The sequence below is a fragment of the Nematolebias whitei genome, chromosome 11 (assembly GCF_014905685.2).
Source record: "Nematolebias whitei isolate Nwh7 chromosome 11, NemWhi1, whole genome shotgun sequence".
Classification (NCBI taxonomy): Eukaryota; Metazoa; Chordata; class Actinopteri; order Cyprinodontiformes; family Rivulidae; genus Nematolebias; species Nematolebias whitei.
This window is the reverse complement of record NC_056508.1, coordinates 20,653,826-20,674,908: the sequence shown is the minus strand read 5'-3', so window position 1 is coordinate 20,674,908 and position 21,083 is coordinate 20,653,826. Positions and strand designations below refer to the sequence as shown.

The following is a 21,083-nucleotide window of genomic DNA, read 5'->3' as shown; positions in this document are numbered from 1 at the left end:
GGGGGGTGTTTGCTACACTACAATCAGAATTGGACAAACCCAATATATATCAGACAAATCTTGTATAAGTTTGTGCGAACAAAAAATAGAGAAAAGACTACATTTGATAGAATTCCAAATATATTTGACTTTATTTTTTCCAGCTTCAGTTTGTTTAAGATGATATTAACTCAACGGAGCAGTAATCTCCATCAGCCTGAACATCACTTTGCAGCGGTGAAGGTATTTTCATTCCTCCACGTGTCTTCATATCATTTACAACACTTTGCATTTTTCAACCATCACCCTAATTTGTTCAGACATTGTACCTACAAGTGAGATGATAAGTGAAGAGCTCCTTATAGTTTTCTCTTTGTATGTGTGTGTGTGTGTGTGTGTGTGTGGGGGGGGGGGGGGGGGTCTTGGTAAATTTATAGAGCAGGATGTTCCATCTCCATCCTTAAAGGCACATCTCTGCTCTGCGCAGGGAGGAGGATGAGGAGTAGAGGGAGGAGGCTGTTCATCAAAGGACCCCTGAGACTCTACAAGTTAATGAGACCCTGAAGCCCTCAGACCCCGACAGCACCACACAGACAGACGGACAGACGGGTACACAGACAAGAAGAAGCCTGAGGACAACACATTCACTGGAGTAGACATGACTTGGCGCGAGGTGAGTGTCTTCACTTGATGCTTTCGTTTCATGATGGGTAATTTTACATGTTTTTTTTCCTCCAGGAACACCAAGGAGAGTTGAGAGTTTTGTGTTTACAAATACAGATCTTCATCATGAGTTCATGTGTTTTTAGTACATTGAACCTAACTGTAGCACACCCTGTTTTATGTTTCTTTTGTGTTTGTGAAGATCAAAACCCAATATGTCGTCAGAGGTTGCCAGTGGCAATTCTAGAATCTGACTTTTAGGGGTGCTCAGCCCCCCAGTGTTGACAATAACTCTTGACTTGAACAACGCTAGCCAGTGGCATCAGAAGCATTTGTAATGTGTGTGTGTGTGTGTGTGTGTGTGTGTTGTGGTGGTGGTGGGGAAGGGGGGTTTCTGGGGGTCCTCCCCCAGAAAATTTTTAATAAAGTAGATGCCATTTCCTGCATTCTGGTGCATTTTAACGGGTTGTTAAACATCTACGTTTACCTACATAAATAAACACTTGATTCAACAACTATTTTAGAGTTAATGGCACAACAAGAAGTAGCCTGACCAACAGCTCTCCTTGTGTGAATAGAGCATGCTCCGCTTCTCTCATGCATCCTAACACCCCTAATCCTACCTAACTACCTTTGTCCTTTCTAGCCACAGTTTATGAAAAGTAGTAGCCTAAGCTATCTTTTACATTTTTCCAAACTCCATTAGGTTTTGGAAATGGAATAAACTATATTCCACCCTGTAAATGCTCAGGGTAACGCTGTCTGAATTACATGTGCCCCAATGACGTTTAACTATTTTGTCTGAAGACTTTTCACAAAATCCCTCATCTGCAAAGTGTTCATAATACAAAACCATGACAATGTTTTTGGGAGGAAAAGGGGGTGGAGCTACTGTAGGGAAGGGGAATTTACCTTTGGGACAAAATGAGAAAGCTGATTGGTCAGTTTCTGACAAGTCTAACTGGGTTGATTGACAGGTGGTGTTGAGGATCCAACTTGTGCAAAAAAAATCATAGATTTTACTGGCCCATTAAAGAGTGTCATCATTTATTTCATATTTATTCCATATTTATTCAATATTTTGGTGAATCTAAGATTTGAGAACTAAGCTTCCTTACAAAATCCTAATGATGGTTTATTCATTTTACCGGGGCGGCTGTGGCTGAGTGGTTAGAGCAGTCATCCTTGATTGCTAGAGTTGAGGGTTCGATTCCACCAGCAGTCTCTCTGACTGCCTCCAATGTGTATCCCATCAGTGTATGAATGTGATAAAGCACTGATTATTCTTTGTAGGGATCTAGTAGAGTGCATGAATGGGTAAATGAGGGCACAGATTGTGTTGTAAAGTGCTTTGAGTGTCTTGATTAGATAGAAAGGTGTTATATAAGTACAGTCCATTTACCTTTTAATTTTTCAGGGGTGCTGAGTTAAAATTTGCATGTGCTTGAACACCCCCAAAAAGAGGCTAAAATAGCCCCTGGTTGCAAAGCTGGGTAAAATAATAATAAAAACTGAATATTTTATTTGCAATTTTAGTTTATAGCTGAAGATAATTAGCAGTAAGAATCTAATAATGTGCTGAAAAAAATGCATTTAAAACTGTTTAGTTTTCTTGCATTTAATGCTGGAAAACTGTTTTAAAAAGTGTAGATGGACATGTCTGAACTGCAGACAGAGCATGTTCCCACTGTATTCTTCCTCTGTGAAGCCATGATGGCAGAATAAATGTAAAATGTGGTTTTGTTATGCTGAAAAGTCCAAATGTTACCTTTAAATTGTCCGTGCTGTTTTACTGGTCGGAGCAAGTTTGTTTCAGCTTTTATGTAAATTTGTCTCTTTAAACAATGTGCTGTTAAAAGATCAAAGATGCTGACTTTTGAAGAATGCACCAATAACGAGCCACACTGAGCCCCTCTTTCTTACACCTAAACACACGGCATTTATTAAATGTTCTAAATTCACAATGTTTGGTTTCTTAATCTACAGGATGGTTTTCTTATATTTCATCAGCTCAACTTAAAAGCATTCAGTCAAAAGAATGGAAAAGTCTGTATTTTGTTTTTATACTGTATGTGTGTATACGGCAAAACGTCATTTATGTACTCTGCTGTTTAATCAGTTGTCGTGTGTTTTTCTTCTTGTACAGAAATTGCCTTTTGACAAAATCAGAAATAATTCCAGGATATTTTTAGGACATAAATTAAATTTTTTGTGTGTTTCTGCTGTGCTTTAAAATGAATCACTTAGCTGCAAATGAATACATTCTGTTCTTAAAATGGATTCAAAATTGTTGTTATTCAGTCTAAGAGAGCCTCGTTTGTTTTTCCGAGGAGCTTCGTAGTCGGCAGTTCTGGAGTGCCATGCTTGCAGAGCTCCTCGGCACCCTGCTGTTGGTGAGCGCTGTTCTGGGCTCCTCTGTTCCGGGCCCAGAAGAGGCCCCTGGGGGACCCCTGTACCCAGCGGTAGCAGTGGGTGCGGTCATTGTTGCACTGGGTCACAGCTTTGGAGAAATAAGTGGAGCACAGGTAAATACTTCATGAGTTTATTGTAGTTTATATAGAAACTTGTATGAAGACAGTAACTGAGGGAGACCGGGACCGAACAGGAAGTGAAATAAACAAACAAGAACTGCCTCTGATTCCACGTACTGTGGATTAGAGAAGTAAAAAAACCATGACGTAGCATTTTCCAGGTGTGTTTTTGTCTCTGACCAGGTGAACCCTGCTGTGACTCTGTCTCTGTTGGCCACTCGGAGGCTGGATGTTCTCCGGGCCCTCGTTTATGTCGCTGCTCAGTGTTTGGGGGCCTGTTTAGGAGCCTCGGCCCTTTACCTTGCCCTGCCTGTCAAAACCATTGCAGTCCACTTTGTGAACAGGGTCAGTTTCCAGAAAGTCTCTGTGTGAATGTTGGTCGTTTTATCAGTGCTCATGTCGTGGTACTTTTGCATACTTTTGCATCTTCCTTCATCCAGGTGCCCGCAGAGCTGAATGCAGGGCAGGCTCTTGGCGTTGAGGTCTTGTGCACCTTTCAGATGGTCTTCACCATCTTCTCAGTGGAGGACCAGCGGCGGAGGGAGAGCCCAGAACCAGGAAATCTGGCCATTGGATTGGCACACACTGCTGGAGTGCTTATAGGGGTGAGAGGAGCAGATGAAATATTTCTCCTGGACACTCACCACACTGCAGCTGTTTGTTTGTTTATTTGTTTATTTGTTGTCTGCAACTGAAAGGCAATCATGTTTTGTCTGTATTTTTTAACATAGTTCATGAATGACTAGATAAATCTTACTGAAGATTTCAGAAAGTAGATGCAGACTGTAAAAATACAACTCTGATCAACTTTAGGAAACAACTCAATTCAAAATGGCCGCTATAACTAATTGACTTTAGCAGATCTAAATATGCTCAGTCAGTTCTACAGGTATTATTATTTGTATATAATTATTGGTTTCATGTTTAGCTCCTTCTGTACATTTTTTGTGATCTAACTACTTCTGCGCACTTTGAACTGTTTTTAATCAAACACCCTGGAAATCTAAATGTTAGATCTGGAGTACTGTGCTAGGACTTTGTCTTTTTATTAAACTGTTGTACTTTTTAAAAATAACTCTTACTGTTTAAAATAGACATAGATTGCTGTTTTTTTAAATTGCCATGAAAACTTTCTCTTTGAAATCTACTTCAGCAAACTGCATTATTTTTGTATGCTAGTTTTAGCTTTTAGCTACCTTTCTGCTCCTTTGGGCTTTTATGTACAGTTATGCTAATTGTCTCTATTGTTTTTCTGATTTTAGATTTAGCATCTGCTTTGCTAAAAGTAGCAGTTTTACTAAATTTAGCTTAATCATTTGTTTAGCTCATTTAGCATTTGTTTAGTTAATTTTAGCTTATTGGTAATTTTAGCATCTGTTTTACTATTTAAAGCTACTTTTTTGCTCATTTTAAATTAAGCATTCTTTTTGTTAGAGTTACCGTTCTGCCAATTTTTGCTACTATTGTGTTCTTTTAGGCTTTTAGATACTGTCCTACTGCTTCTTTTGGCTATTCTTTTTGTCGCTTATAACTAGCTACTATTCTATAGTTTTTAGATTTAAGTTTGTATAGTTATTGTTTTACAAGTTGTAGCTTTAGCATTTGTTTAGCTAATTTTAGGTAGTTTAGTGGTTTAAGCTTCTGTTTTAATGATTTTAGCTTTAGCATCTGCTTTGCTAAATGTAGTTTTTTACTACTTTTAGCTTAATCATTTGTTTAGCTGATTTAGCTTTTGTCTTGCAAATTTTAACTTTATGCTATTTTGAACATTTTAGCTGTCATTTTAGTTTTAAAGTCTGTTTTGCTAATTTTAGGTACTGTTGTGCTCCTTTTTGAGCTACTGCTCTGCTGTGTTTAGTTTTTAACGTTTATCTACTCTTTTTGCTACTTTTAACTGCTAGCTACTGTTCTGCTGTTTTAAATTTTGAGCTAGTTTAGCTGCTTTTATCTTGTGTTCTGCTCATGTCAGCCTGTCTTCTATTCATTTTAGTTTTGTTCTGCTTGCTTTAACTTCACTAACTCAGTTTTAGCTTCTTTGCAGATTTCAGCTGTCATTCAGCACTCAGTGATCCCCCTGCAGCTTCTTCACTTGTAACTGCAGCAGCTGAAGGATTGTTTGAAAACTAAGAGAATGGGAGAAAAAAATGCATATTTGCTGCTTGGACAACTAAACCAGACAACCAGCACCAGAAAGTGTTTAATGTAAAAAGAAAACGGGAGAATGATGCAACATGTACCTTATTAAAACGTGTGCAACAGCAAAGAAGAACCGAAAAGCTCTTTATTCAAACACATACAAGAACAGGCAGATAAATGACATAAAGGTTTTGAAACTAACCATTCTAATCAAGATTTTAATCATTAATTTACTATTACAGTATTTCTTCAATGTCGTGTGTCTGTCAGGCTCGGTTCTCTGGTGCCAGCATGAACCCGGCCCGCTCTCTAGGTCCAGCCATCGTCACTGGGTTCTGGGAAAACCACTGGGTGAGAAACACTTTCCCCACCATTTGTTTTTGGCAAAGCTGCTGTTTTACAGCTGGTACACCCAGTCCAATCAGTCCCCTAAGGTTCCCTGATCGAGAGGTCTTAAAGTACTTTAGTGAAATACAAATATATACATTTATAACAAGGTCCATGCTCAATAATCCAGGTATGCAATCCAACATTTTTCAGTTAGGTCATCCGGACAGTTTCTTTTTTTGTGCTGAAACGTTTCGCCTTCGGTCTGGAAGGCTACATCAGTCAAGGAAACACAACAAAACTGATTCTTCCCCCAACAGCTTACTCCAAAGTGGAACAAACCAGTTCTGCTTGTGATAAGATGGTCTATTTGATACGCCCCTCCTCTATTGCCAGCCCTCTTCCTTGTTGACAGTCTTGTCAAACTGGTTGAAAACAACAAAGTCTATGCTCAATAATCCAGGTATACAATCCAGCATTTTTCAGTCGGGTCATCTGGATAGTTTCTTTTTCCACTTTGGAGTAAGCTGTTGGGGAAGAATCAGTTTTGTTGTGTGTTTCCTTGATTGATGAAGCCTTCCAGACTGAAGGCGAAACGTTTCAGCACAAAAAAAGAAACTGTCAAGATGACCTGACTGAAAAATGTTGGATATACATTTATAAGTATTTTTGATTCTTTATGCATCAGATGCAGATCAGATCTTCTTCCTTTTGTTTTGAATTGATTTAAACCCATAGAAGTAAAGTTTACAGCTTTGTAAAACTAGAAAAATCAGTCATGAAGAAAAATAATATAATAATAAAAGTTTTGTAGATTTACTTTTCTTGTTTCTTCACATTCATATTGTAATCCTCTAAACTCTAAAACTGTACTACCTCAGTGGGTGCAACTCATACAGACCTGCAGCATCCATTAGTTAAACTGGTAACAGTCGTCTTTTCTCACTCACATACAGATAATGTTTGTTTGCTGTTTGTTTGTCTTTGACCATCCAAATAATGCAACATCCCCTTTCTCTGTTTCCCGCCTGCAGGTGTACTGGATCGGGCCGCTCCTCGGCGCCTTACTGGCCGGAGTCTCCCACGAGTTCTTCTTTGCACGCAGCGCCTCTCGCCACAAGCTGGTGGCTTGTTTGACCTGTAAGGACATCGACATTGTGGAGACGGCCAGCATGACCGGGTCGTCTCTGTCCACGGTCACACAGAACGCCATGAGGGCCAAGCAGGCGAACAAACAGGAGGGCAACTGAGGATGGAAGAAAGATGGAGGCATATCATCAGGCAGGATGGTGGATGGAGGGTTTTGTGGAAGGGCAACAAACAGGTAATATGTTACCTGTTGTAGTTAGAATTAACCTCAGAATATAATCCTGATTGAACTGACAAGCTAAGTCAGAGCAGGGCAAGACCAAAGCGGACTGTTGCTTCCTTAAAACAACTCAAATATTTTTAAAAATCACAGCTATTCATTCACACAAAGATGTTGTACAAACATTGACATCCCCGTCAGTTTCCAGTTATTTCCACAGAACTCACAGGTTATATAGTTTTCTTTTATCTCTGCTGGTTCTGCTTTATTCAAGCAGTTTGAACCACTGTCTTATTCCCTCTTGGACAAAATAGTGAAATCTGTTAAACCCACTAACTGTGTCCCACTGATTTTCTCCCTACTAGATTATTAAAAGAGGTATTTAATATTGTTGGTCATTACCTTCTTCCTTTTTTCCATTCATGTCTGACCCTCGGAATTATGCCTTCTGCTTTTAAACATGCAACGGTCTGCCCCCTTCTCAAAAAACAAATCTTGATCCCTTGGTTTTATCGAATTTTAGACTATTTCTAATTTACCCTTCCTCTCCAAAGTTTTAGAAAAAAATTGTTCTGCAAATTCAGCCTTTTTTGGAAAAAAGCACAATCCTGGATAAATTTCAATCTGGTTTTAGATCCCAGCATAGCACAGAATCTGCATTACTTAGAGTTCATAATGACAGCTCAGTCAGTTGATTCTGGGTGCCCAGTAGCTCTGGTGCTTCTCGACCTTACAGCGACCTTTGACACTGTGGACCACTCTGTTCTTCTGTTTTGCCTCCATGATTTTGTTGGGATTTGTGGCACAGCTCTGAAGTGGTTCACGTCTTATTTTTCTGACAGAACCTCCTCTATCTTCCACAATGGTTCCTCTTCCTCTACAGTCCCTCATCTGTGTGGGGTGCACCAGGGTTCCATTTTGGGCCCTCTGCTCTTCTCCTTGTACATGTTGCCATTTGGATCTATTATAAGACAGCACAATGTCAACTTTCATTTTTATGCAGATGATTTGCAAATCTATTTACCATTAAGGCCAGGATCCAGTAACCCAATGCTTTCTCTCTTTGATTGCATCTTTGCAATTAAACATTGGCTAAACAAGAACTTACTGTTTTTAAATGACAATAAAACAGAATGGATTTTATTTGGTGACAAAGATGCAACTGGGCTGGGAAATTTGAACATTAACTTCAGTGACTGTGTGAAAACCTTGGGGTGACCTTTGATTAGGCTTTACACTTCGACAAACATATCACCTCTGTTGTCCGGTCTGGATTTTTTTATTTACACCTTTTCAAAAAGGTCAAACCTTTTGAACCATTGCAACTTGGAGAAGGTTGTTCACGCTTTTATCAGTTCTAGCTCGATTATTGTAACGCTCTGTATGTCGGTGTACCTCAGTCATCACTGAGCCGCCTCCAGCTTGTTCAAAATGCAGCAGGTTGCCTTTTAACCAACACTCCTAGATGGGACCACATCACACCTGTTTTACTCTCACTCCGTTAGCTTCCTGTCCATTTTAGAATAGATAAAAACATTTTAGAATAGAAAAAACTAATAGATTTTAAACTTTTATTTGTTTTTAAAGCTCCGAATGGCCTCGCTCCTCCTTTTATAACAGAGTTGTTAAGTCTCCCCCCCCCCCCCCAGCTCCAGGTCTCTGAGGTCAGACAGCTCCTGCTCTCTGTTCCAAGGACAAAATATAAACGCTGGGGTGACCGTGCCTTTTCTGCAGCCGCACCTTGACTCTGGAATAAACTCCCACTTGATCTACGTCAGATTATTGAACTTGGCCCTTTTAAATCGAAGCTCAAGACTTTTTTTATTCCAACAGGCTTTTAGTACTTAAATATGTGGTGACATTTCTGGTTTTCTTTTTGTTATTTTGCTGTGTTTCTCTTGCTTTTAACTTGTTGTCATTTTAATTAGTTTTTATTAAGCACTTTGGTCACCATCACCGTGGTTGTATAAAGCACTATAGAAATAAATAAATAAAATTAAATATATAATATGTTTATAAAATAATGTTTTGAGGAATCGCTCGGTTTTTGAACTAAAATGAGGCCCCACTTAGCTTAGCATTTAGCTTGTCAGTCTGGTTAAAAATAAACTATTTTTTTAAACTGAGGTCTTTCAAAGAGTTATCTATAACAGGTAAGATATTTGTGGTTCTTAAACTTACCACAACACCTTACTTCAAAAGATATGTCCAGGAAATAGACAGTGGCTGCCTCTTGTCCAAGGAAGAGCAGAAGAACAATGTCAATGAAAACATTTTCTGCAAAAATGCAGTGTGAATGCTTATTGCCAAAGAACTTGTAGGAAAACAGGTGAAATTAGCTAACAACATGCTAAAATGTAGCTGAAATGGAAGAACAAGCCTAAGTTAGCAGAAGAAAGCAGAAATAACACATATTTGCTGAATTTGATTTAAAAAAGCTGAAATTTGCAAGAAATAGTTGAAAAGTAGCTGAAATGGCAGAAAGAAGCTTAAATTACCAGGAGAAAGTGGAGAGAGTACAGTTGTGCCCAATAAGACATAAAGAAGAATATATAAGCATAAAAAAGTGGAAATGATCTGACAAAACAAAATTTCCACAAAAAAAAAACAGCTGAATAGCAGATAAAAAAGTGGAATAAAGATTAAAATGCCATAAGAAAGTAAAGAGAGCGCAATTGTGCCCAATTAGGCTAAAAGAAGCAGAAATTAGTACAAAAAAGTGGAAATTATCTGAAAAAAGCAGTAATTTGCAAAAAACAGCTGAACAGTAGCTAAAAAGGTAGAAAGAAGCTTAAATTACAAGAAGGAATGGAGCAAACACATTTTTGCTGAATAAGGCTGAAAAAAGTTGAAATGAGCACAAAAAAAGGTAGAATTAGCTGAAAAAGCGAAAGTTATTAGTAATTGTAAAACAGCTAAATAGTAGCTGAAATAGCAAAAATAGCTGAAACTTGCAGAAATAAGCTGAAAGGAGCATAACAGGCTGAAATTGGCAGAAAGAAGTTAGAAGAAGCTTAATAAGCATTCACACAATAATATCTAAAATAAAAGGAAAGATTGTGTAAACTGCAGGAGACAGACATTATGAACTACTCTCTAACTTATCTCATCAATTTATTTATTTCAAGCAGCATCCTGATTACCTCAACCTTTAATTTTATGGCAGCATTTAATCATAAGATTTTACAGAAAACAATTTGAAAAGCTGAAACCCTGACTTCCCCGGTCCCCGATGCCCATTATCATATAAAGCTGCAGTATTGGGTGATTCAGTATTCTCTCATTTGCACGTCATTATAATTTGTAAGAGCGGCTCATTGAAACCCTGCAGAACAACACCGACATGTTGCATCTCGTGTCTGTGAGGCTTTGAAATGCTAAAGAGCTTCTTCGCCTGCTCTGTGGGTTCAATGATGCGCTCAATCAGTCCAGCACCACTCTAAAGCCTGGCTCTTCTCCGAGTCCAAAAATGGACCCCGACGGTTCCACGGAAAGAACACCTTTGATCAAACTATAGACATTTTGTTTCGCCCTAAACAAAACGACAAAAAACTTGAATCGCTCTTGTTTGTCAGAAACGGCTCTGTCGTCGTTGTGATTTCATGTAGCAAAAAAACCTGACCCTTTAAAGTGTATTTTTAAAATATCTTTACTGTAAAATTGTATTTTTGTCTGGACTTGCAAAATAAAATTGTGTTTGAAAATGACCTGAACTGAATTATTGGAAGGGGCACCGTCTACATCAACGGCTGCAGCAGTTAGCATTGTGTGTGTTCTTTCCAACATGTATAAGTTAAAACAACAAGCTAAGCATTCTGCATTCACTGTGTCCACGCGCACACACGCACGCACGCACGTACACACACACTCAGGTTTTTGTCCCCAATTGCCAAGGTGTCCCCAAATGGCTGGTGTGTTTGTTTGTTCAAGTCCCCAAATAGAACTTAAACAAACAAACACACACACACACACACACACACACACACACACACACCGTCCAGGTGTTTGCTCCAGCACTGAACAATATTTTAGCAGACCTCAGACAAGCATCTACCAGAAGCCCCCGTCATGATGCCAAACATAAACAACTCTGTTTGGTTCATGTCTGTCAGTTCAATGCTGGCGTTTTCCAGCTTTAGGAGCACGTCTGTATTCACTGCTCGGTGTTTCTCCTCACACACATCAACCATCACTTGTTTTCTCACTTTTTTCTGTCTCAACCAACCCAGGCTGGTTGAACTGGGACGATGTCCGGTTCAGGCCTTGGGGCTACAGAATCCAATATTTTTCAACCGTCGCTGCTTTTAAGCAGACAGAGACAATGATTGATGGTTAAGATGTCTAAAATATGTCTAAAATATACAAAAGCTGCAAACTTCCCCCCCGAACATTGGTTGTAGCTTCATATTTAAACCAGCGCTTGTATGTTTGCCTGAACTCTGAGATGTGCAGCTCACTCTGGACAATGGTTTCACATGGTCAGGCATTTCAGTGTGTTAGCGCTGTTAGCTTCCGCCCGGGGGCCCAGCTGTATTATCTGCACGTGTGCTTTCTGTTCACATCTATCAGAGTTTGTGACTCCCTGCCTTGACATTTGTCAACAGATGACATGTGTCCAAAAGAAAAACATGCTGAGCTGCTCCTCTCAGGTGAGGATTGGCGAACGCGTCCTTCATCCTGGTTGTTGTCTCAAGTTTGACCAAACTCGCTCTGACTTGATGTTTTTCTCAGATGAACCGCCCCTCATTTGGACGTTAGTGGTGACGGTGGAGGTGTGTGGGGGAAGCCACAAAGGGGTTAAGTTAGTTTGGTTTAGGATGGCCAGTGCTGCAGCCCCCCGCCTTGGCCCTACGGGGGGGATTATGGCGTCACCCGGGGCCCCTAGAGGGGGCTTTATAAAGCGCCTGTCTGGCCCCCTTCGCTCCGTCAGAGAGGCTAAAAGGTCCACTGGACAGTCTGTCTATCCCCATCTGCTTCAGAATCCCCCCTTTTAGCATTGATGCCCAGCTGCTCTTAAGTCCCATCACCTTCGACCTCCACCCACACCCCCACATCCTCTCACACCTATGTCTTTACGACAGGTGGAGAGAGGCGGCAAACAGCTGAGTTGACTTTACCAACCTGGTTTGCAGTTTGGTAAAGATTCGCCAAGTGGATCCATCCATCTGATACACTGGTCAGTTGAGGTAGTTGACTACCAAAAGGAGATCCTTTTTTTGTGCGTTATCTTTGACTTTTTAAAAAAGACTGAAACGCCTACATTCATTTTCAAAGAATCGGCTTCATTTGGTACAAAGCCTCCAAGCGTACAGTCACCATGTGGGAGTTCCGGTCGATGAATTTTTGGCGGGCAGTCTTCGCTGAGTTTTTTGGGACCATGTTCTTTGTATTTTTCGGCATGGGTGCTGCCCTTCGCTGGACCACCGGGCCCCATCACGTCCTTCATGTGGCCCTGTGCTTCGGTCTGGCAGCCGGCACCCTCATCCAGTCCATCGGCCACATCAGCGGCGGCCACATCAACCCTGCAGTCACCTTCGCCTACCTTGTCGGTTCACAGATGTCATTTTTCCGCGCCTTCTTCTACATCGTTGCCCAGTGCCTGGGCGCTGTCGCTGGGGCTGCGGTGCTGTACGGAGTCACACCTGGCAACATGCGAGGCAACATGGCCATGAATACAGTAAGTAGCTCAACGTAGCATTTTAACTGATCAAAGTATTCAGTACTAGAAGACAAACAACTGGACGTGTCATTTTTGTGTTTTCAGCTGCAGCCCGGGATCAGCCTCGGGATGGCAACCACTGTGGAGGTTTTCCTCACTATGCAGCTTGTTGTCTGCATTTTCGCTGTGACGGATGAGAGAAGGAACGGTCGTCTGGGATCGGCTGCCCTCTCCATCGGCTTCTCTGTCACCATTGGACATCTCATGGGGGTGAGACTGTTAGAGAAGCGATTAAAGCCCCATACAGCTGTGTACACACATAATCACAACACTAAACAAGGGTCTTGTGTTGTAGATGTACTACACCGGTGCTGGCATGAACCCTGCCAGGTCTTTTGCTCCTGCCGTGCTCTTCAGAAACTTCATCAACCACTGGGTAAGAGCTGAAATAACGCCGAAGCGACAATCATTTTATTCTTAACAGAAACAGACGCACGATATACGAATTGACGACTTTCCTTCTTCTTGTCTGCAGGTGTACTGGGTCGGGCCTATGATTGGTGGCGCCATGGGTGCCCTCTTGTACGATTTCATGCTGTTCCCTCGTATGAGGGGTCTGTCTGAGCGCCTGGCCACACTGAAGGGCAGTCGACCCCCCGAGAGCGAGACTCAGCAGGACACTCGTGGAGAGCCAATCGAGCTCAAAACGCAAGCCCTATAAACCTGCCCCAGAACCCCCCACCCCACTTTTATCAAACAGGGATCCAGAGGGGATGAGGGACAAGTCTCTGAGCGATGCCGACCCCACCTCATCTGCCCCCCATCTCCACGCCTAACCCAAAGACTAACCCAAATATCACTTACATATACTAACACGCAGTAGCATTTCAGGGGGAAAGTGACGCCCCCCCACCCCCCACCCCTCCCAACTCATTGTGTATTTGTAAACTGGACATTGTGTTACTTGGACCAGCAGCTGTTTCATGTCTCCTTCCCCATTCTTCTTCCCAGTCAGGTGTATTTGTCGCCAACACAGAGGCGTCTGGAAACAGGGGGGGGGGGGGGGGAATCGAGGTGAAGGGCATCAGGAGAGTAAGGGGGAAAGAAAAGGGGTGGGAAGTGGGGCTAGGTAAGATAGAAATTGTCGTTTCTAAAGATAGATTCATTACTCACGAGCTTAGTTTTTTATTTTTAGTTTTCTGCACTTCAAACACAAGACATGGATGTATGAGACCATGAGATTTACCAGGATTTCATTATTTTCATTCACTACATTTTATCTGTGAGTTTGTGAGTGTGTGAGAGTGAGCATGTGTGTGTGTGTGAGCGAGCACGTTTTGCAAGTGAGTGTGTATAAGTGTACGTGTGATTGAGTTTGCAGATTCAGCACTTCCTTTTTGTATTTTCATGACCGCTCTGCTGTTTCGTACCACGACATGTGCTCACTGTGCCAGACAGGATCATTTCTCCTCCGCTCGCCGTTTGCTGTCTGAATCTCGTTTGCTATGAGATCCATTTTTACATAAACCACCTGCTTTTCTTCTGTTTTGAACCAGCGCAATCTAAAAGCAAACGTTGTATCCCAGATCTTTGATGGAAGGTCTGCATATGGGCTGCGCGAGATTTACATTTGAGTCTCCTTTTATTATTTGATCCTTAATGGGAGCGCAAGGTGTTTCAATTAAAAAAAATTATGATAATAAACAGAAAAAAACTTCATACGAAGCTTGTCTCATGTTTTGTTCATTTAGAGTTAGTGTTGTTTGGTTTTAGATATACCAGACTCGAGAGTGGTGGGCCAAATCTCAAGATGATAATCTAAATGTAAAAAAGTGTATCTCGTCTAATTTTTTTCTTTTAAAAACACCTAATAAATACATCATTTAGTATAGACTTCTCTTGCCAGCCAGTTAACTTTGAAGCCAGAAAGATGGCTGGATCATTCTATCATTATTGATCCTGATGTGGAAAGAGCAACAGAACGTCAAGTGAGACAGATCAAACTCTTGTTGACATCAGGTATCTGACTCGAGTTACTGTATCAGCTGAAAGTGGCCCGTCAGACAAAGTTTTTACATTTTGGCTCATTTTGTTAACTGAGTTCGACACTAGTTTAGAAGTTCACTTTATGCAGGAAAGTTAAAACTGCAGTAAACAATTATGGCCAGATGAGGGCAGACACAACTCAGTGACTGGTTTTTCACAGAAACATGCAGGATTCATTTTCCACAGAGGTGTTCACACTGCAGACTGAAGAAACAGTGGAGGAGATCATTACTTGAGGTTTGGTAAGAAAAATGGGTAAATCTAACAAATGCATGCTACTCTCCCGTTTATTGGGCATCACAGCTGATAAAATACAGCCAAGCCTCATCTTTACAGCTCTGACAAAGACAAAACAAGACCCCCCCCCAAAAAGTACTTAAACCAGAAATGAACTGAATAAATGTTTTTTTGTTCATGTGATGGCTACCAATTGTTGTTTCACCGCGGTGTGTCAACAGGTGATTCATCCTCCAGAATATAATGGACTCACGTGTTTATGCCACATACTTCATCTTGTTAAGTCACATGTGTGCACAGAGCTGCAGGTGATAATAAAACCAACTGAGTTCTGTTTAATGTCATAATAACAAGACTTTTATTTCTTAGAGACGCCATGTCTGTCATGTGATCTTACAAACTGAATGGCTATATAGTACAGGTAAAACTGGATTTTTTAAAAAACCCATTAAAAATACAATGGTTTTATGTTAAGCAAACTGGGAACAGCATGCTCCAATGATCATGAAGCGGGTCAAAAGGAGAGGCTGCCACTCTAAAGTGGCATTTATGATAGTTGACGGTATATTGCAGATTTTATTTGTTTAAAAAAAGTATAATTGAAAAAGTGATATTTGAAGTGATTATCAGTGTTTACCATCAGTCATAAAACATTTAAAAAAGGGCAGAGGTTTTCCTCCATGCTAGGCTAATGGCTAGTCAAATGAAGGCCTATTTTTTGTTTTTCAGGGTTTTAAAAGAACTCTTTCTCAAAAACGTCATACTGGTGTTAAAGAACACTATTGCTAATATTAAACGTCAGCACTTGTGCATGACACCGTTTGTTTAGTTTGCTGCTCCTTTCTCAATCGAACAATCGTATTAAAACAGGCCTTTGTTTGGCTAGCTGCTAGCTTAGCCTGGAGGAAGGTGACTGATGTCACCGCTCACAAGAGACTATTAGTAGATGTTTAACAAAAGATCACTTAAAATAACCACCATGCTGTATCTTCCTTGTAATAACTTTCTAAACTACCTCAATTTGGAGAGTTCAAGTCTGACTTGAGCTAACAGCAATATAAGACCAAAGAAGGTTGCTGCCATCTTAAAACATCTCTAAACTTTCAAAATATTGTAGAGACTTATTTAATATTATTTTACATAACGTTATACGGCAATCGGTTTAACATACAGTTATTTAACAGAAACATATTATTCTTGGCCCTGGAAATGCTACAGCCAGTTGCTGCTCCTGCTACATAATGTAAAAAAACTACTGTAAAACCAGTGGTGATGAAAAGATTTACAATATGACGTTTGAAAGAACTGCTGATAAAGAGTTTATTTTAAAATAAGAACAATTTTCTTTAGTACTAGCTGCATTTGGACTAGCTTATTTGTCTTGATGTATTTAAAGTCCATTTCTCCAAACTGTGGTTGTTCAGAAAGCTATCAATTGCACAAGTAAGAATGAATTATTTATAAAATTTCCACAGAAACCCACCTAAAAAAATAATAATAACCCAGTCTATCCATTTGTTTTCCAAATAAAGCCTTAAACTTGGTAATCCATTTCTTATCCAGTGTGTTCATTCATTAACGCCTGCTTTACAATGACCTGGATTTTAAAAAGCATGTTAGATTAAGAGTCACAAACGATCACGTACGCTAACGGTCAGAGCCTTCTACAGGAACACCTTACATCAGACGTGTCAAACTCAGTTACAAAATGGGGCAAACATTAAAAACTTGTCTCAAACCAAGGGCCAGTTTCATTCAGTACATTAACTCAAGTCACACCGGACTCCTCTTCTTGGCTGCAGGTTAATTTGATGTTCTGTTGCTCTCCCCACTTCAAAATCAAAGATGACCAAAAAATTCAAATAAATTTTTATTGGCTTCAGCGTTGGCCAACTGGTCATGAAACATCTGAATTGAATAAAGTATAATAAGTTTTTAGGCAAAATGAGAGGCCACGAAAAACATTTTACATTTAAAATATTTCGAGGACCAGAAAAGATGTTAACAAGGCCAGATTTGGCCCTCGGGCCTTCAGTTTGACACATTTGCCAACCCACCCAGGACCAGGCAGAATGCATGAATTAAATATATAAAATCCTGCAGGTTTAGACTCAGAACCTCACCGATGTTACATAAAACAATAGTATAATAGAACACATTTATAAAAATGGTACAGAATATTTTATATTTATGAACTCTTTATACACAGCTAAATCCTCTAAAACCTAATAATTAACATTACAGTACGATGATTTAACCTGAACAAAAAGCACAATATTCAAATGAAATCAGTGTCTGTAAAACATGGCGTCTTGGAGTGGTTTCTGAGTAACCAGCACATACTTCTCCCAGTTGGGGCACGTACTGTAACCTCACGTAAAACCCACAGCTTGACATTATTCCCATCAGCTCTAGACACGAGTATAACACAGAACAGTGTTAATGAAGTGGGTTACCAGCTTTATGATCCAAACATGAGACTGATTACAAACTTGTCTAATTCTGAGCAGGAAAACAAATAATTATAAAAACATTAATTACTTTGCAGTCTGAACAGTCATTACCCACTCAGATGTCGCTCTTAAATAAAGAAAATCTTGTGGCTTGACTCTTTTGTTACAGCAACTACATTTTATAAATACTACCCAGTGACTGAAATGGAATTACACCAAGAAAATAACAAATGGCTTCACATTTAGAAATATTCTGTTTATTATGCATATGTTTAAAATGTGACGCATGGCTCGATTTAGGATTAGTGAGGTTGATGCGACTGATGCAGCACCAGTAGCATCTGGTGATAATGGCTAAAGCTGCATTTATTATAATGCAATTTAGTAAATAAAATAAAACAACTTAAACAATGTGTGAGGTGACTGGATAAGGTCTTTCATTCTCACTCCGAGTCACTACATTTCTGAACAACCTCAAAGATACTCATCTGGGTCCAAACGTTACAAGTTAAGCCTAAAAAGAAGCAGTTTAAATACTGGGCTTTAAAAGAGCAACAGAAACACAAAAGCAGCCAGTGTTGTCTACCATGTTGATCCTTAGCAATCATTGTTGCAAATTCTGAGATAACTCTTACGTAATAACTTCCAGGCAGTATAGAAACCAACAAAAAGAACACAATAAACAAGGTTTACACTCGAAATGGAAAAGAACATAAAAAAGAGCAGCCAGGTGCAGAGATTTATCCGTGGGGCCATAAAAAGGTGACCTTGAAGACTTTTAGAAAGAGAAACGGTCCGTCAGCTCGGCTGAAGTCCAGGGTTCAGAGGCGTACCTCCAGAGAAGCTGCAGCATCATGTCAGAGTCTTCACCAACAACGTCTCATAAAGTTTGACTAATAAAAGGAAATGTTTAACCCAAGCGGTTCTGTAGAAAGTTTAGGAACATTTAATTGATTACCTGTAGTAGATAGATTGTTGAATGACAGACAGTTTATTTTGGACCAGACTGACAACATGTAGTCCAGGCTCCGGAGCTTTGACCAAAACAAACACGACTAATTCTTACACATCGAACCGCAAAACGAAAGCAGAAGGATCAAATCTGAACTAAATGGATTCCGTCTTTATGAGACGAAAATGATCAAGTTACATTTAAATATTTAACATACTCGGAAAAAAGCTAAGGTAAAATATTTATAATGATTTTTCACAAATAGGCGCAGTCGGAGGAGCTGTTGAGTGAGAGTGGATGGTTGTTTGTCTCCATGTGTCCCTGTGATGGACTGGAGACCAGTCCAGGGTGCCTCTCACACACTGACTGCTGGATATGGGCACCAGTGACCCCCATGACCCAAAAAGAAAGAAGTGGGTAAAGATAATGGATGGCTGGATGGGAGGAGCAGCAGAAAAGGCTCTTTTGATGGTAAAGGTTGATGGCCCTGGATTTCTACCATCTTAAAGAAACTAGTCTCAAAACTTCAGTGATTCACGCAGAGACAACATTATAAACCTTTACCGTCCAGTTCACTTTTACTCTTACATTCTGGCAGCAGAGCTCCGGGCTGCACCAGAACTGCTACAACAAGCTGCTGTGCGTGCTTGCTGTTTAAAAAGATATCTACGACAGGTAAGATTATGATTGTTTATAATACTTCCACAGAACCACGCTTCAAAATATCTGAACTACAGACTCGTCATCTTTTTCTGACCCCCGACTGTCTCCACTCATGAAAAACATTCAGCGTATGTTGATGACAATAGCACACGACCATTATTTTAATAATGTATAAAAATTGCGAGTCCTTTCAAAGAGCCCTTTTTTGACACCGCCCTCCCTCGATGACATTATTGTCCCGGTAATGCCATCGATGAACTGCCCCACTCAGGCTGGTGGAGGGGGTAGTGGAGGAAGCCCTGTGGGGTGGCGGACACTGCGGTCAGAGCAGCCAGGGGAGGATGGATGGCAGCTGGAGGAGTCGGAGAGGTGGTGAGGGCAGGTGTCGGCGTGCCGGGGGGGAAGCTGTAGCTGAGGTAGCCGGTGGAAGGCGACGGTGAAGGAGTGTAAGGGTACTGCTCCAGTCCTGAGGGGGCATAGGGGCTGTAGTCCAGGTAAGGGGAGGCGAGTGCTGCCACCGCAGGGCTGAGGGGGGACTGCAGCAGGAGGCTGGGGTGCAGGAACGCCTGGGGGTACGTGTAATGCTGCGTGAATCTGCAAAACCACAAGAACACGCACGTTTTAAATAATCAAAGACAAATGAAATATTTAGTTTGTTAAAGAACAATGTGTTTTTATTACACAACGTGAAATTCAAAGATTCAGTTCATCACATCTGACAGCATAAAAACTAAATTATTTTGAATTATTTATGAATAATATCACTTTAAAATAACTATTGTCTATAAAAATGTTGATCTAAACTGATATTTGATAAATTGGTCTAGCTTTACAGGATGACACTTTAGTAATTGAATTATTTTGTTTATGGGATGATGTTTCTTTAGTCTTATGAAAAGTGAATATTCACTGATGTTTCTCTTCGTTAATGTGTAGAAAACATGTCTAAAATATTAGTAAAATATTTATTGTAATAATAAATCATAAAATAGATCTCAAACAAAATGTTATTTGATTAAATACATACATTTAAGTGCTCACTGACTTTTTAATACTTTTACAAACTTTTCAAATTAAAATTTTCATGTATGTCAACATGAGCTTATACGGTTTCATTTTGTTCACACAAACTGATTAATGTTTTCATGACTCGTGCTGTTTTGTTTGTTTTGATGTACGTTTAAATCTAAAATACAATCCTGGGATTATAGAAACTACTCTAAAATTATTTAAAATATATTTATATGAAAGTACATTTATCTGACAGATTCCAGTTTGTCCTTGTCAATAATACTGTAAGTCTACTTCATACACCAGAGTCAGTCATGGAGTTCCTCAGGGTTTAGCGCTAGGACTGATACTCTTTATATGTTTCCATTAGATGAAGTTGGTTAACAGATGTTTTGAGAGGGGGGTGAAGGAAGCAAATTATGTAAAAAGAGAAAAACCGTCTCTTAACAGAGGAGGAGGCCTCAGATTTCAACTTTCAAAAACCTATAATGCAACTTTAAGACAGATTCCCAGTCAGTTTTCATACCTGATGGGAACAGAGGGGCCTCATCTGTGAATTAGAGTAATGGCGGTGATAGAGAACGTGTGTTACTTTTTATTTAATTTAATTGGAACAAGCAGTGTTTAAATGTGATTTATAAATAAATCTAACACAAAGATAATAATTTAATGATTAAACTTCAACTTTTAATTTGCTGGCAAAGTCTGAAGACACTGCAGGTATGGCAGGATGAATTGCATTTAAACAGGAATTAAAGTAATTTATTACATCTACTCAAATGTGTGAATTAAGTATTTTATGTGTGTGTGTGTGTGTTTAATTGCTCTTTTAGCTACTTTTGCCTGAACCTAACACTGTAAGTGAAACAAGGCATTTCTTGAGTTGCTGTAAATTATGATATAAAACATATTTACTGTCTCATTCCAGAAAACAACAACAAACAACAACAATACTTCATGATGGACAGACATCATGGACACCACAGCAGCAGCTGTCTTCACTGAAACATCCTGAACATGATCGTCACTGACATGAGGCCTCTGTCGATGGTTGAAGACGAAGGCTTCACTACAATAATCCACACTTTTAATCCAGGTTACAATAATCCACACTTTT

At 40.0% G+C, this 21,083-nt stretch overlaps 3 protein-coding genes across 3 annotated transcripts in view; 2 read left to right on the top strand and 1 right to left on the bottom strand.

Annotated features, from left to right (window-relative positions):
* Window positions 1-637: 637 nt before the first annotated feature.
* LOC119416801 (aquaporin AQPAe.a) lies at window positions 638-6,886 on the top strand. Its single transcript, XM_037683988.1, has 6 exons — window positions 638-652; window positions 2,973-3,167; window positions 3,357-3,518; window positions 3,614-3,778; window positions 5,580-5,660; window positions 6,671-6,886. The coding sequence occupies exons 1-6, from the start codon at window positions 638-640 to the stop codon at window positions 6,884-6,886; spliced, it is 834 nt and encodes a 277-aa protein (XP_037539916.1).
* Window positions 6,887-11,994: 5,108 nt separating this feature from the next.
* mipb (major intrinsic protein of lens fiber b) lies at window positions 11,995-13,637 on the top strand. Its single transcript, XM_037683987.1, has 4 exons — window positions 11,995-12,622; window positions 12,710-12,874; window positions 12,960-13,040; window positions 13,140-13,637. The coding sequence occupies exons 1-4, from the start codon at window positions 12,263-12,265 to the stop codon at window positions 13,323-13,325; spliced, it is 792 nt and encodes a 263-aa protein (XP_037539915.1). The 5' UTR covers window positions 11,995-12,262; the 3' UTR covers window positions 13,326-13,637.
* A 5,548-nt stretch (window positions 13,638-19,185) lies between these two features.
* rbm38 (RNA binding motif protein 38) overlaps window positions 19,186-21,083 on the bottom strand; it is a 30,155-nt gene continuing 28,257 nt past the window's right edge. Inside the window, exon 4 of the mRNA XM_037683845.1 lies at window positions 19,186-19,549. Coding sequence (XP_037539773.1) covers window positions 19,186-19,549 — 364 coding nt within the window. The remainder of the gene's footprint in view (window positions 19,550-21,083) is intronic.

Coding starts and splice junctions, on each gene's coding strand:
- mipb (XM_037683987.1), top strand. CDS start 12,263: ATGTGGGAGTTCCGGTCGATGAATTTTTGGCGGGCAGTCTTCGCTGAG. Junction 12,623..12,709: donor GCAACATGGCCATGAATACA/GTAAGTAGCTCA, acceptor TTGTGTTTTCAG/CTGCAGCCCGGGATCAGCCT. Junction 13,041..13,139: donor GAAACTTCATCAACCACTGG/GTAAGAGCTGAA, acceptor TCTTGTCTGCAG/GTGTACTGGGTCGGGCCTAT.
- LOC119416801 (XM_037683988.1), top strand. Junction 3,519..3,613: donor CAGTCCACTTTGTGAACAGG/GTCAGTTTCCAG, acceptor TCCTTCATCCAG/GTGCCCGCAGAGCTGAATGC. Junction 5,661..6,670: donor GGTTCTGGGAAAACCACTGG/GTGAGAAACACT, acceptor TCCCGCCTGCAG/GTGTACTGGATCGGGCCGCT.